Source organism: Physeter macrocephalus, chromosome 12, assembly GCF_002837175.3.
Source record: "Physeter macrocephalus isolate SW-GA chromosome 12, ASM283717v5, whole genome shotgun sequence".
Lineage (NCBI taxonomy): Eukaryota > Metazoa > Chordata > Mammalia > Artiodactyla > Physeteridae > Physeter > Physeter macrocephalus.
Window position 1 is genome coordinate 76138494 of NC_041225.1, and position 15256 is coordinate 76153749.

Consider the following 15256-nt stretch of genomic DNA (forward strand, 5'->3'; position numbering starts at 1 on the left):
CTTATTTTAGGCAGTAAAGGATAGTGGAAAGAGCATGGAGCTTTTGGAGTCAGAAAACCCTGAGTTTAATGTGTTCTTTTTTTTTTTTTAGTAGCATTCTGAGGTATGAACAAGTTACTTAACTCCTCTGAACCCTGATTGCCTCATTTATAAAATGAGGATAATAATACATTATAACTAAACTGACACATAGAAGGTTCTTTACACATGAAGGAAACAAAGTTAACTTAGATTCCTTTAGCATACTAAACTTTCGTCCTCCTTTCCACGTGGGTAACTCTGTCAAACCCCAAGGCAGTGTCCACGTCATTAATCTTGAGCACACTGAGTGATGAGGCAACGAACTCACACTGCGGACCTCACAAGTTTAAAAAGTTTTAGTTTGTAAAGTACGTTAACAGAACAATTGAGATGATGCAAAGGGATAAGATCAGACTGCTGGGGTCCCCGTAGGCAAATACCTTAATTACAGGCGCGCAGAGGCCGCTGCAGCTTCCGCACTTCCCCTCGAGTGCGCTCCGGGGCGCCCACGCGGCGCCACCCGCCGGCGCGGGGGCCGGGGATTTGCATGTGCGAAATCAGGAAGAGGGGGAACCACCCAACGAAAACCCCAGCTGTCCTTACCCCAGCCTGGGAGGACGGGCCCCACTTCGCCGCCCGGCCCGCCCCCAAGTGCTCGCGGGCGGCCGGCCCTCTAGACGTCACCGCACCCTCCCACCCGCTCCTGAACTTTAAGCCACGCGCCCAAGAACACCCTGGAGGAGGGGGATTTCTCAGGAGCCGGCGGCTTTCGCACGCTCGGGGCCGTCACCTCCCGGTTCCCAGCGTTCCCTGCGCTCCCGAAGGTCCAGCGCTCGCGCTTCCGCGACGAGGTCCCAAGCCCACTAGGGCTCCGGGAGAGCGGGCGGGGGCGGGGCGGGGGCGGGGCGCGGGCGGGGGCGGGGCGGGGGCGGGGCACGGGCACGGGCGGGGCGGGGCGCGGGCCGCTGAGGGCGGACGCACGCGCGCCGGTCGCAAGACGCTCCGTCCCCGCCCCAGCCCGGGGGAAGCGGCGGTGCGGAGCTTACGTCAGCCGCGGGAAGTCCCCCTCCCGCCGGGCTGTTCGCCTCTCGCGCCGACCTTCCCTCAGCTGTAGCAGCGCTCCGCCTCCTGGCTCCTGCAGCCTGGACGGGCAACGCCGGGTGACCGGAGCGCGAGAATTAAGCGGGTGGGAAGGTGTGAGCCGCAAACCCAGAGCAGGGCGGAAGGAGGAAGAGGAGGCCCCGGGGGTGGTCAGGGGGACTGGGGATCCCGCCGGCAGAGGTCCCTTGGACGCCTGACTGACTGACGGGCTGATTGATTGCAGCGACTTCGGGTCTGGACGCTCGGAGCGGGGCGGCGCGGTGAGCGGAGCCATGGCCTCGGGTGAGTGTTCTCGGCGCGGGCTACCGAGGGTCGGGCACTAGCCTGTCCCTGAAGGCGGGGGCGGGGGAGGAGCGCGTCCGAGGATCTTGCCGCTCAGGGTTTCGGGCGCTCAATTTTGGTTGTGACTCATTCTGTCTTTAAAATCGCCTCTGGCAAACTGTCAATCTTTTAAAAAAGTAAGCTGGTTCAGCGTTTGCTTGCGAAATCAAAGTCACGCTCTGTAATTTGATGCCATTATAATAGCCGGAGCCTTAAGAGTTTCCCAAAGACTTGGTTTTTGGATTAGGGAAGTAATAAGAATGTAAATAAAGGAGGACGAAGATTTCCCGTATTTAAAAATTGATTTAAATTGAAATGGTGGAACGAGGAACCTTCCGACCTCAGGAGAGGTCTATCTTTTTTAGTTTAATTTCATCAGTTGCCAAGAGGTGATCGCTGTCGTGCTGACAGTTGGACAAAATGCGGTGCGGCTTTAAAAATCAGTGGTATTTTAACAGGTCTTAAGTGGAAATGTTTCAACAAAGTGGGTCATTTTTACTGTAAAGTGCGTACTTTCTAATTTATGGAACAGAAGTCGAGTTTTGTTTTCCTTTGTTGGAAAGAAGGGGAAAAGAGGATTTTTAGAATCCCCGTGCTTTAAAATATGAGTAAGAATGAAAACAACTTTCTATCACTTAGGTGAATACTTATTTTTAGTCAATAAATGCGTGGATCTCTTGCTTTGGGGGAAACCAGTTTACCAAGAAACTGCTTAAAGGGTGAGGGAGGGAGCCTCGCATCCAGCCATGGTTTGGGTCTACCTGTAATCTAAGGGAAGTAAATCAGGTAGACTGCATTCGAGTGGGACCTTTACAGATGTCTGGCAAGGTTTATGGGGGCACTTTCCCGGCAGAGCGAGCAGCGTGAGCAGAGGCTGGGGGGCCAAAAATGTGGATTAACCCTGTTCTAGGAGGCTAAAGCGGGAGGCTTGTTTATGCTTGACCCGCATCCTCCCAACTCCCTAGTTCAGTGACCCTCAGTAGAAGGCTGATGACTAGCAGAGAAGAGGAAGTAGAAAGCATAAAGGACGTTTTTTTTAAAGGGTTGAGCAGGACAAAGCCATAGCTAGTGCTGTAGGCTGAGAAGGAAATTGGGGTGGTTCACATGACATTTGATTTCAGTTTGTCTGTGGTTTTCATGTGAGAATACAAATGTAGTTTAACATATTTCAACTTTCTCTTTAGCCACCTAAGTGACCCTGAACTTTCAGATAATCTTGTAAATTCATAAATTCAAACCGTATATAGATTAAAAGTGCAAAGTGACTTGAAACACTTGGTTAATTTATTGATTATCAGAAAGATTTTGTATGAAAGTTAAAGAAGGGCCAGCATTATAAGAAAAAAAAAAATCAGCCTTCTGGTAATTTAACCAAACTTTGTTGATATATGGCATGAATGTAATACTCCTAATTCTTTCAAAAGAGAAAGAAAAGAATTAGCCATTTATATAGAGTATCCTAAGACCCACATTATTTAAAAATGTGATACAATTTAAACTTGTTTAATGACACTATATTTTGTCCTGTTGTGAGGACTGATTTCCTAAACTGAAGGGGAAAAAATTTAAAGGAATGGAAAGTTGTAGGGTAATTTTCTTTTCTTTTTTTTCCAGTTTTCTGGAGTTGCATTAAAATGGGACTGTTTAAAATATAACAAGTTATTTAAATTGTAATTCAGTTGTCTGAAAACCGCTGAGGAAAAGTCTGGGTTTCCTTAATCACTCAGTAAAGACCTTAGACAAAAAGATTCACAAAATTATAAACTCCCATCCTGTTTTGAAACAGTAATTTAACCGAAAGAGTAACAACAACGACAAAAAAACTTTTGCTTAATTAGTTTATCATTGTCTAGTTTAGAGTCTGTTTGTAGTAAAGTTGTATAAAACCTCAAAAAGTATTTTTATTGATTACCAAGCATTTAAGACCATTTCTCACCGGATGTAATATGTAAATAGGTGTCTGTAGTTGAATATATGATCTGTATAACGTGAAAGTAACAGATCATTATTTCATAAATAAAATTATATAATTACCATGAATAACTGAGACTTTATGTATTATTCTAAATTTTGTTCAATTAAATTATATTATTTAGTATTTCACACCTCGATTTCTATTAAGCTGTCTATATTGCTTTTTAAAAAAAAAATTACACCTTGGTTCCAGTCTTTTGACACAATTAATGAGGACAGGTTTTAAGAAAAATGTTCTCAGTCCTATCCAAGGTATGCATAGACAGTCATTACTCTTGTATATTTATGATTCTATCCTGTTTAATGTAAATAAAATTAGCTCTTTTTTTGTCTGAATTTAAAGCTTCTCATTGTTCTAGTAGAAGGTGCAAATGTTCCTGTGTGCGCATAGCTCTGTTTACTAATAAATAGTATTGTCTTTGGTAAAATATGTTTGAAAATTTAGGTAATTTATTTTTATTTACAGTTTTAAAAATTATTATTTTTTAAATTGGAGTATAATTGATTTACAGTATTATTTAGTTTCACATGTACAGCATAGTGATTCGGGTTTTTTTGCAGATTATATTCCATTATGGGTTATTACAAAATATTGGGTATAATTCTCTGTGTTGTACAGTAAATCCTTGTTGCTTATCTATTTTATGTATAGCATATTCACAGTTTTCTTTAGTATAGTTCTGCTACGTCACATAATAGGAAGTACACGAAGAAATTGTGTTTGTTATCGCACTACTTACCAATTTTGTAGTGTAAATTGCAAGAGAACTGTTTCTCTTGAGTAAGGGGGAAAAATCAATGTAGTATGACACAATTTAATCTTTAATGAAAAACTGGAGCTGGAATTGATAGGTAAAGACAGTGATTTATTTTTTTTAGTAGAAGACTGAACACATAAACATGAAGGCTGCTTCAGAAGTGCGACACATGAAAATGTAGAGATAACAGTAGTATAAAAGAATTAAGATGATATATGATAGACATAGAGTGAAGGGAATGAGCAAGTGAAATGACTAGGGAGGAATCATGATGAGTCATAATTGGGAACATCTGGGGTGTGTGTAGTATCTTTCTGAAATATAATTTGAGGGACTCAGAGTTTCCTTTCGTTCCATCTTTCTTTCATCTGTGTTTTCTGCAAATGATTGTGTTTGTAGGCACATGACCCAAATAATTGCATGGGATATACTTATAGTAAAAAATTGTTTAATTCATATTTAAATGGGCATCCTATAATTTTTATTTTTAAATCTGACAGTCTTAATCCAGACGGAGTAAACCTTGGATTTTAGTCCATGATGGACCTGGGTTGGTTTTTATTCCAGTTCTGCCACTCTGTGATTTGAAAATGGGTATAACTACTGCAGAGTCTTAATAGGAGCAAATGAGGTAATGCATGCCCATAAATGTTAGTTTTCTTCTGTACTGGAGCTGTTTTGGGACTCAGACCTCTAGGAAATAGGAGCTCCTAGAAACACTTGGCACTTAATACTATTTAAGTATCCTGATGATTCTAGAATTTTACGAAACCTTAAGGTTTCATAAAAATAGACTAGACCAGATGCTAAATAGAAAATATATCTTTCAAGAATATGTAAGCATGCCCATTTACTTTTAAATAATTTGAAGTGGTTTTGTGTATATTTAAAGTAGGGGAGTAGAAGTTGATAGTGATGTTTGGAGGCAGTCTTCTTTGTCCACTTAAATGATAGTAAGCATTCTGAAGAAGAAAGTAAATAAAAAATTGCTTAGTAAATAAACCACATGTCCTTTTGCTAATTTGATTGTTATAACTTATCCTTCCTTTGATTTCTTTTGCATCTTCTGTGTTAGTCTTTTTCTGTCTTTATGGGAATAGGCTTGAGTTTTCCTTGCCCTTTTGTTAATTGGATACAATTCTGTGTAGGAAGTGGTAACTAAATTTTTATTGTAATTGGGAAGAAATGGAGAAACTCACCTGTGTCTTAAGGTAAAGAAGGTCATCAACATAATTCAGTTGGGTTTGAGGAAAGAAGAACAGGTCTTTTCTTTTTCTCCAAAGTGAGTAGAGGTGATACTTAGAAAAGTATTTATTGATAGCTCCATTTGCTCCTTTGGGTCGCAGGCAATCTGTTATCCTGAACTTCAGTGAATGAGATTCAGTCTCTAGTCAGTTATTCAAAACTGTGGTGTTCACACATTGGCATGCTGTCTTGTAAGAAGTGTTAATGATGATAGTTAAAATATTAATTTTGTAAAAGATTTATTTTAAATATCAGTGCAGTTGAAGGCTATCTCTGTAATAGTGCTTTTTTTCTCTTGCTTGCATTTGGGTAAGCTTTTTAGAGTGGGAGAGAGTTACAGGTAGTCAGAATTCCTCCACCTAGTCTGTCCATCACCCGGCTCATCCTTGTACATGAATTTTGGGGTTACTTCTCCAGATATGTGCGTTGTTGTTTCCACTTCTTTATGTTTTAGGGCAATGGTTCTTAATCAGGAGTGTGTTCAAATTGCTTGGGAAGTTTTTTTCAGAAACAAGTCTGGGCTTTAGATGGATTTCTATCTCTATTCAGCAGATCTCAGGTGGGGTCAGGACATGTATGTTTTTTGAAAAGCTACCTAGGTGATTCTGATATATAGCCCCAATATGAACTTTGTTCCAGGAATTTCATTGCATCTAAATACTCACTTGCCTGTGCAAAGATGCATTATCTTCTTAAACTAAGTTGCATTTATTTTAGCTCATTTGCTATATCAGTTATAGTGACTTTATCCGCAGCTGCTTTTATACTGCTTATTCTCTGAATTTGACCCCCCTGGGATCCCAGCTGTCATATTTGCTAATGTCATTCGTAATTTCTTTTTCTTGTAACTTTATATAATTTTGAACTTTAGTTTTATCAACTGTAAAATGGGATAATAATTCCTGTCGTGTTTTTATGAGACTAAAGTTAAGAGGATCAATGAGAAATGTATATTAAAGTGCCTTAAAACAGTGTTTTAATTACTATAATTAACATTTTTTCACTGTGCAATTAATGCTGGTTCCCAGTGCTAGCTGTCTGACAGTTGATCAACCACTTTTATCTTTTATTTCAATGTACGTTCTTTTTTTAAATTTTTTTTCCAATGTACTTTCTTTTTTTCCTCTTAAAAACTCAAATAGCACTTTTTCTTGCCTAAGTGCAAATAAAAACATAAATATATCTTGCAAACATTTTGGCTATATTTCAAATGTTATTCTGGTCTGTATGAGCATTTTACAATACTGTTAAAAATTTAGGGGTCAATCCCAGCTGTGCACAATATTGGTTAAAGAAAAGTACAGTAATCAGCTTGTTTAGAACCAACTTTTGAAGACATTTCTATGATTTTCAAAACTGTAGTGATTTGAGATAATCTTAGTTAAGAGTACTCATTTTCTCTACAGTTCCCTGATTTATGTTTTACCAACTTCCACTCCATAGATGATTGCATTTCACCACTTTTTTTTTTTTTTTTTTTTTGCGGTACGCGGGCCTCTCACTGTTGTGGCCTCTCCCGTTGCGGAGCACAGGCTCCAGACGCTCAGGCTCAGCGGCCAAGGCTCACGGGCCCAGCCGCTCCGCGGCATGTGGGATCTTCCCGTACCGGGGCACGAACCCGTGTTCCCTGCATCGGCAGGCGGACTCTCAACCACTGCGCCACCAGGGAAGCCCCCATTTCATCACTTTTTATCTTCAGAAAGGATGGCACTTCAGAACAGGGTACTGAGGAAGGAAGTAACTGATACACTATACTGATGCATGATATTATAAATGATTTATAGCTGGGAAGTTTTTTTAAAATTATAAATACGGATAAAGAAATTAGAATATGAATAGGTATGAGGAGTATGAAGGTGTAGCGATTTTAGTACTTACAAAGCACTGTTTTTTTCTTTAGTAGTACAACCTAATAAGGAAAATCTGAATAATTATTAATATAGTCTTTCAATGTTTGCATAATGTACACAAACAAAAAGATCTTTAGATTTTCAGTCATCCATTCCACAGATATTTACTGAATATCTGTGCAAGGCATTGATGAGTAGGACACAATTCCTGCCTTTAGGTAGCTTGAAGAAATAAAACAAGTTGTTTGAAGAAATAAAACAAGTAGCTTTTTTTCAAGAAGAGATAAAACAGTGAGTCTTCCCTAACTTACAGTTATTTGCAATAATTGCCATAAACAAAACGCTGTGATAGTTTAGAGGAGGGGAAGATTATTTCCAGCGGGGGGAATGGAGAATATTACAGTAAACTCTGGTTGTTTAGACTTTTTACCAATAAAGAGCTTCTACAATAGAAAAAATAGGGTTCAAGGGTTTTTTAAAGTGCTTGATGTTATATGATAACTAATATTTGTCATTTTTACAATTTAAAAATCTTTAAAAAATGTTTTATTTAATCTTTCAACAACTTTTTTTCTGTTCTCTTGTCTACAGACTTTTTTCTTAAACACACTTTCTAGTTTAAGGAAGTGTTGTATAACCAATGAAATATTTGAGTGCTCACTTTAAGTCTAGCACTTTTATTCACACTCCTCCCTCAAAAGTTAGCCACTTACCATTAGTGATGTCATTCTATATCAACTTCCCACTAAGACACCTTTAAATAAGCAGTGGGCAGGGATTTATTTGACCTTTAGTTCAACCACAAAGATGATTTAAGATATTACTTAAAAAATACTGTTGAGTATTTTGAACTTCGTTTTCAGAGGGAAAATGTACTTTCTTTTAAATACTCCTACAAGGATATATAAGGATGTGAAATATTTGAAACTGAAATGTGAATTTGATTATTTGAAATATACAAGGATATATAAGTTTGTGAAATTTTTTGTCTTTTTTAAATTAATTTTTATTAGAGTATAGTTCACTTACAATGTTGTGTTGTTTCTCTTGTACAGCAAAGTGAATCTTATATATATACATATATATACAAATATATATCCACTCTTTCTTAGATTCTTTTCTCATATAAGTCATTACAGAGTATTGAGTAGAGTTCCCTGTGCTATACAGTAGGTTCTTTTTTTGTGGCTGCGCTGGGTCTTTGTTGCTGTGCACGGGCTTTCTCTAGTTGCGGCGAACGGGGGCTATTCTTCTTGCAGTGCATGGGCTTCTCATTGCAGTGGCTTCTCTTGTTGCAGAGCACGGGCTCTAGGCGTGAGGGCTTCAGTAGTTGCAGCATATGGGCCTCAGAGGGTGTGGGCTTCAGTAGTTGTGGCGTGTGGGCTCAGTAGTTGCGGCGCACAGGCTCTAGAGCACAGGCTCAGTAGTTGCCCTGCAGCATTTGGGATCTTCCCAGACCAGGGATCGAACCTGTGTCCCCTGCATTGGCAGGCGGATTCTTAAACACTGGACCACCAGAGAAGTCCTATAGAGTAGGTTCTTATTTGTTATCTGTTTCGTAATAGTAGTGTGTATATGTCAATCCCAATCTCCCAGTTTATCCCTCCCAAGGATGCAAAATTGAAATACTCATCTGCATGTGTTACATTTTTCAGTAGAATTGAAATAAGTATTATTAACTTGATTAGGTTAAAGTCAGTTTTCCCTGGCTCTTTGTCTTTTGAATAAACAAATAGGTAGTAAATTCAAGCACAAGGAGTCTAAACCAAACAGAATAAAATTAAAGATACCAGTAATACTTTACTTAGTAACACAAAGTAGAAAATAATGGAGCCATCAATGATTCTTTACTTTCTCTTAACCCTAATGTTCATTCAGTCACCAAGTACTGTCAATTTTATCTTTTAAATAATCCTTCATTCCTATTATCACTACCAAATTTCAGAAATACTCTCATCATTGCCCACATTACTGTAACAGCCTCTAAACTGATCACCTTGCTTTCTCTTTTCTTTTTAATCTGTTCACTGCCGCCAGAATTCTTACTCTAAAATGTCAATCAGATCATGTGATTCCCCTGCTTAAAACCTTTCATTGATTCTCTATCACTCATAGAATGAAATCCAAATCTCCAAATGTACTCTGACTTTGGTTCTCTTTCTAAGGGTGGAAGTGTACTTCATTTCCATTGGGGCTATATTGTGATTCTTTAGCTCTTTTTTTTTCTGTGCCTCCACCTTTGGACACACTTCCCTTTCTCTAGAATGCCTGCGTTTCTCCCTTCCCCCTCCCCACCCTTTTGCTTCAGTACCTCTTTTTTTCCTTTGACATAGTTAGGCTTTCCTGACTCTTTTGCTCTTATTACAATTTTATGCAGAATTTTGTTAGCATAAACAAAATTTTGTTCCTTCCTCTATAGTCTAATAATTTGTGTTGTTTGCCTCACTATTCTGTAAGATCCTTGAAAGAAGCAGTTGTATATATACTGTCATGGTATCACTATAAATCATTGTTTTCAAGAAAGCATTCAAAATAATAATAGACCATTTACTGAATATTTGTTATATGCTTGACACTTGGTAAGAACCTAACACATATTATCTCTAATACTCACAACAACCCTATGTGGTAGGTGCTATTGTTATTATCTCCATTTTATAGAGTAGGAAACTTAAGAGATATGATATTTCCAGGGTCTTCAATGTTAAAGATGTGGCTGAGTAGTACTCAAAAGGCCTCTTCCCCATACTGAACTGATAATACCCACTGTGTTACCCTTTCTGAAGATTTGCTTGCATCATAACAGAGGATAAGCCTTTAGTCAAATAAATGGATATCTTAATTGTGGGAATTTAGAAATCACTAAACTGATTGAGGGAGGGTTTTTTTGGGGGTTTTGGTTTTTGATTTGGGGTTTTTTTTTTAGTGGAAGACATCTTTATACCCCTGAAATAAAGATAACGTTGCTAAGTACCCTACTGGTAAGCACACTTGAGTGTCTTTATTAAACTGTCATTTCCATGATTTGGATAATAAGAAGGGGCAAAAGTGCATATGTTTTAGACAACTTTATTGACATATAACTAATGTACAATAAATTGCACATGTTTAAAGTATGCAATTTTATAACTTTAGACATATTTATACAATTTTGAGATCATCACCACAATCAAGTAATTAACATGTCTGTCATTCCCCAAAGTTCCCCATCCACTCCACACCCCTATGCTTAGGCAACCAGTGATATGCTTTCTATCATTATAGATTAGTTTACATATTCTAGAGTTTTATATAAATAGAATCATAACAGTATGTGCACTTTTGATCTGGCTTCTTTCACTCAACATTCATCCATGTTCTGTGTATCAGTATTGATTCTAAAAGCATATATTTTGAATTACATTTGTTATAGAATGTAAAGAATTATTTTCTTTTCCTCTGTTGTGTCTTACACTTTAGGTGGGACTGACTGAAAATTCTTTTGAGTGTAAAGTCCCTTCTGGAACTTGTTTTGCTGTACTATGTATAAGTCCCTTAAGATTCCAATGGAGACATAAAAAACTTAACATTTCCTTCTGCAAGGATTTAAATACATTTTCATTTTCAATGAACAGTCTTTTAGTCCACTGTTAAGTCTAATGTAAAATCAAGCAAAGTCACTTTTGGAATATAATATTGTACTTCTGAAGACTATCTTCTTGACCCTTCTGGGAGAATTTTGGGGGAAAACCCTTCTGCTTGGTCTCATGTAAGGGGGTATCTCTGAAGTGGTTATCACAGAACTTCACTCTGGCATTAGTTACAGATATTAAACGACAAAGTGCTAACCAGTAAATATGATTTGAATGACTTGTGTTTACACTGTACGGGAGCTCAATTTGAATGAGAGAGAAGAGTGTCTTTACCACCCAATCTTTGATAATTACATTTCAACCTTGTTATTTAATATTGAGAGGGAAAATTTTTTAGTCTACTGTTTTATAAAAAACAAAATGGTCAAAATCCATTATCATTTCTATTGTAATCTCACCCTCCCCCCTTTTAAAATTTTCAGGCGGGTGTAAGCCATGTATAGAGATAATTGAACAACCCAGGCAGAGGGGAATGCGTTTTAGATACAAATGTGAAGGGCGATCAGCAGGCAGCATTCCAGGGGAGCACAGCACAGACAACAACCGAACGTACCCATCTATCCAGGTAATAGACCATTCTCTTGTGTGTGTCTGTCTCTTAGTTGCTTCATATTTTAGCTACAGCAACTATGTTAAAGACCCAGCTTCTTCACAGTGATCTCCACCAGCTTTTCTTCCTTTTTTTTCTTTTTAATTGATCTATACTGCATAGAATTCTAGGGACATTTCTTAAGTACAGCATGGATTATTCATCCCTGTGGATAGTTATACATTGCGTGTTAATCTAAGTAGAGTGATTCCCAGTGCTTAGTATACATTGGCAGCTTTTGGATGATGATCCCTTTCATGGAACAAAAAGCTAATGAGGAAAAAGCATTCTCTCCTTCCAGAGGTGATCAGAATTGTTCTGTAGATTGAAAACGTGCATTTGGGAATTCAGTTAGAATTCTTCCTGCAGTCACTTGGTTAATCTAGGGTCTATGTAAAAAGAGAACATTTTTGTCTTTTTTCCCCCTTACCTTTATTGCCTATCCCTGATACTCTGGGTTGACTTGACTGATTTCAAATATTGTCACTTTTTAAATATAGTTTTTTCTTATTAGCATAAATTTTGAAAGCAGCTTGACTTTGGTAATATACTATAATTATAAACTATACTATATTTGTATTTTATATTTATATACATTTCCTTCAGTTTTTAATGATTTTTTTTTATTCTTTAAATGCCAATTTAAAACCTTAATGGCAGAGTGGATTTTTGAAAAGTGTTATTCAATGTTTCATCAGCAGATCTGAATTCACTATTTTTTAACTAGATTATTTACAGAGTTTACTCTATTGAACTTAAAGGAAATGCTAAGTTATATAACAAGCCAATGGCAAACTTACATAGTGAATTACAGATTTCATCTTCTATCACATTTTTTGTTAGCAATATGGATTTGAGTTAGATCTAAGTCTTTTTATATAATGTTAAAATGGGAGAGGTGCTAATAAAAGGTAAATAAGAAAGCAGTAGTCTTCTATTCCTTTAAGAGCAAATTTTAACTCTTCTCCATAATTCAGCTTATTCTATACATTCTCTTTAATATTTCTAAGATCTATATCCTTACCATTCCTGTATGTTCTAAACAACTTTGCAGCTTGAGTTCTACATTAGCCTACCTTATGCTTTTTTTTTTTTTTTTTTTTTGGCTGCACCACATGGCTTGTGGGATCTTAGTTCCCCAACCAGGGATTGAACCTGTGCCCCTGCAATGGAAGCACAGAATCCTAACCACTGGACCGCCAGGGAATTCCCAACCTTACACATTTAAGTTGTTACCTTCTCTTTTATTCAGAAAGGCAGTAAATACTTTCTGGTTACTGTTCAAATTAAGTTTAAATTCAAAATTATGGATTTTAATGCCCTTCTACCTGTGAAACCACCTCTTCTTACTTAACTGCCTTGCCATCTGTGCTTGCAGATTTGCTAGCTTCCAACCTAAACATTAGCTCATCCCCACATGCTTCCTTCCTCTCCCATGTTTAACTCTTCTCTTCTTTCTCAGTGTTCTGTGTGAAAACTTAATTTTGCAAAACTCAACTTGATTTATTGCCTGTTATACAGTGAACACTTGCAGTATGCTTACTGATTAACAAATATTTTTGTAAAATGAAATGTAATGTATTAAGTAAAATGATCATATTTGTGTGCTATCATTTCCATTATGGCTTAAATATATACTTTTTTGTTTTTTGGCTGCGTTTGGTCTTTGTTGCTGCGCGCGGGCTTTCTCTAGTTGCGGCGAGTGGGGTCTACTCTTCGTTGCGGTGCGTGGGCGTCTTAATGCCGTGGCTTCTTTTGTTGTGGAGCACAGGCTCTAGGCGCACCGGCTTCAGTAGTTGCAGCACGCGGGCTGAGTAGTTGTATCTTGCGGGCTCTAGAGCACAGGCTCAGTAGTTGTGGCGCACGGGCTTAGTTGCTCCGTGGCATGTGGGATCTTCCCGGACCAGGGCTCCAACCCGTGTCCCCTGCATTGGCAGGCGGATTCTTAGCCACTGTGCCACCAGGGAAGCCCTAAATACATACTTTGAAGGGATGTTTATGGTATGACAATGAATATAAGAGCATGGCATTCAGTGACTCAACATCTTAGAATTTCCTCATGCTCTGTGATAATATTTTGGTGTAATTTTACTTGTTTTCAAAGGAAAATAAGCAAAAATCAGATGATACGACCAGTTGAATTAGGGCACAAAATAATATGCCAAGGAACTGAGAGGTAAAATTCTTCTCTACTGGTATTCTCTGTAAAGTTTCATCCAAACTGCAGTTGCCAGTCAATTGGACTTTATTTATCCAGTGCTAACTATATTATATAAGTTGAACTCTCATTTTGTAGATCAGTTCTTAATGAGATGTATTTATGGATCATATATTTAATTTCCCCCCTTTTCAGATTATGAACTACTATGGAAAAGGAAAAGTGAGAATTACATTAGTAACAAAGAATAAACCATATAAACCTCATCCTCATGATTTAGTAGGAAAAGACTGCAGAGATGGCTACTATGAAGCAGAATTTGGACAAGAACGCAGACCTTTGTTGTAAGTACACAGTCACAGACATTTTTAGGAATAGGATAAGCATAGAATGAATGCTCTTGATTCCTATCCATGTACCTCTGTTATTTTTTAGCAGAAGAAACTAATTCCTCACTGTACTTCTATTTACTATAGTATACATTTACATTTTCTTATCATTTGCATTGGAACTACCCTTTCATTCTTTATTAGTAGACACAGCCCATGATGGTAGCAGGAATACTTCTTTATTGTAACGAAAAGTAAACAAACTTATTTTATGCTGCGATTTTCTTTCTTAGTTTGAACAACTTTTGAAAGATTTTCTTTCATAAATTTTTACTCTCTTTTCATTGATAGTTAACTTAAAAATTGCCAAATGTGAGAAAATCAGCTGGAAAACTGGAATTATTATTTGAAAAGGGCAGTTATAAAATTAACATACAGCAATAGTTCTAAGATTGTAAAAAAGTATGTAATATTTTGTGTTTGAGGCTGCTGGATGGATCCATTCATCCTATTGGTGAGAGTGTAAATAAATATAATCTTTCTGGTAGGCACTTTAACAACTACATAGCAAAAGCCTGAAAAATATGAATGTCTCTTGAACTGGCAATTCTATTTCTAGGAATTTATCCTGAGGAAATAATTTCTAATTAAGCATGTTCAGAAACTTAGCTATAACGATGTTCATTGAAGCTTTGTTTGTGATGGCAAAAAGTTAGAAGCAATCCAGATAATAAACAAAGGGGGATCAGTTAAATAAACTGGTATATCCATGCAGTGTACTCCTATGCAGCCTTAAAAATAACCTTGCAAATATGTCTTGTATAGAATGATATTCCCAATATTTAGATAAATAGGGCTTTAAAACAATATGTGATAATTTTTTTAATTTTCATTTTATATTGGAGTATCATTGATTAACAATGTTGTTTTAGTTTCAGGTGTACGTGATAAATAATTTTTTCAAAAGTAAATGTGTACATATACATAGTAGTATAAACACTAAGGTATTGATAGTAGTTGTCTCTGAGTGGGAAGAATTGTGGGGTTTTATGTTCTTTTAACTGGTGTTTATTTTATAATTCATTTTTTGTAAAGAACGTGTTGCCTTTGAGGAAAAATGAAACCAATTGCAACAGGAAAAGATTAGTAGCCTCCTTAAATACAAGCAGTAACCATTTAGAAAGTATACTTTTAAAATATTCCTCTTTCAGTAACAACACAAAACATAAACTACCTAGTTATACAAACTTGTCAAGAAGTATTTCCTGTTTATATTAT

At 37.4% G+C, this 15256-nt stretch overlaps 1 protein-coding gene and 1 long non-coding RNA gene across 10 annotated transcripts in view; one reads left to right on the forward strand and one right to left on the reverse strand.

Annotated features, from left to right (window-relative positions):
* The window catches only part of LOC114487336 (uncharacterized), a 39843-nt gene extending 39038 nt beyond the window's left edge, over positions 1–805 (reverse strand). For both annotated transcript variants that reach the window (XR_008618903.1, XR_003682355.2), the window contains exon 1: positions 462–805. This is a non-coding gene — a long non-coding RNA (uncharacterized lncRNA). The remainder of the gene's footprint in view (positions 1–461) is intronic.
* A 271-nt stretch (positions 806–1076) lies between these two features.
* REL (REL proto-oncogene, NF-kB subunit) overlaps positions 1077–15256 on the forward strand; it is an 82581-nt gene continuing 68401 nt past the window's right edge. For 4 of the 8 annotated variants that reach the window (XM_055089196.1, XM_007125438.3, XM_028496932.2 and 1 more), the window contains exons 1-3: positions 1077–1404; positions 11325–11467; positions 13845–13993. In XM_055089196.1, the coding sequence (XP_054945171.1) occupies positions 1395–1404; positions 11325–11467; positions 13845–13993 (302 nt within the window). In that variant the 5' untranslated portion in view covers positions 1077–1394. The remainder of the gene's footprint in view (positions 1405–11324; positions 11468–13844; positions 13994–15256) is intronic. The other 4 variants (XR_003682354.2, XM_028496935.2, XM_024133487.3 and 1 more) reach the window with 3 other exon arrangements.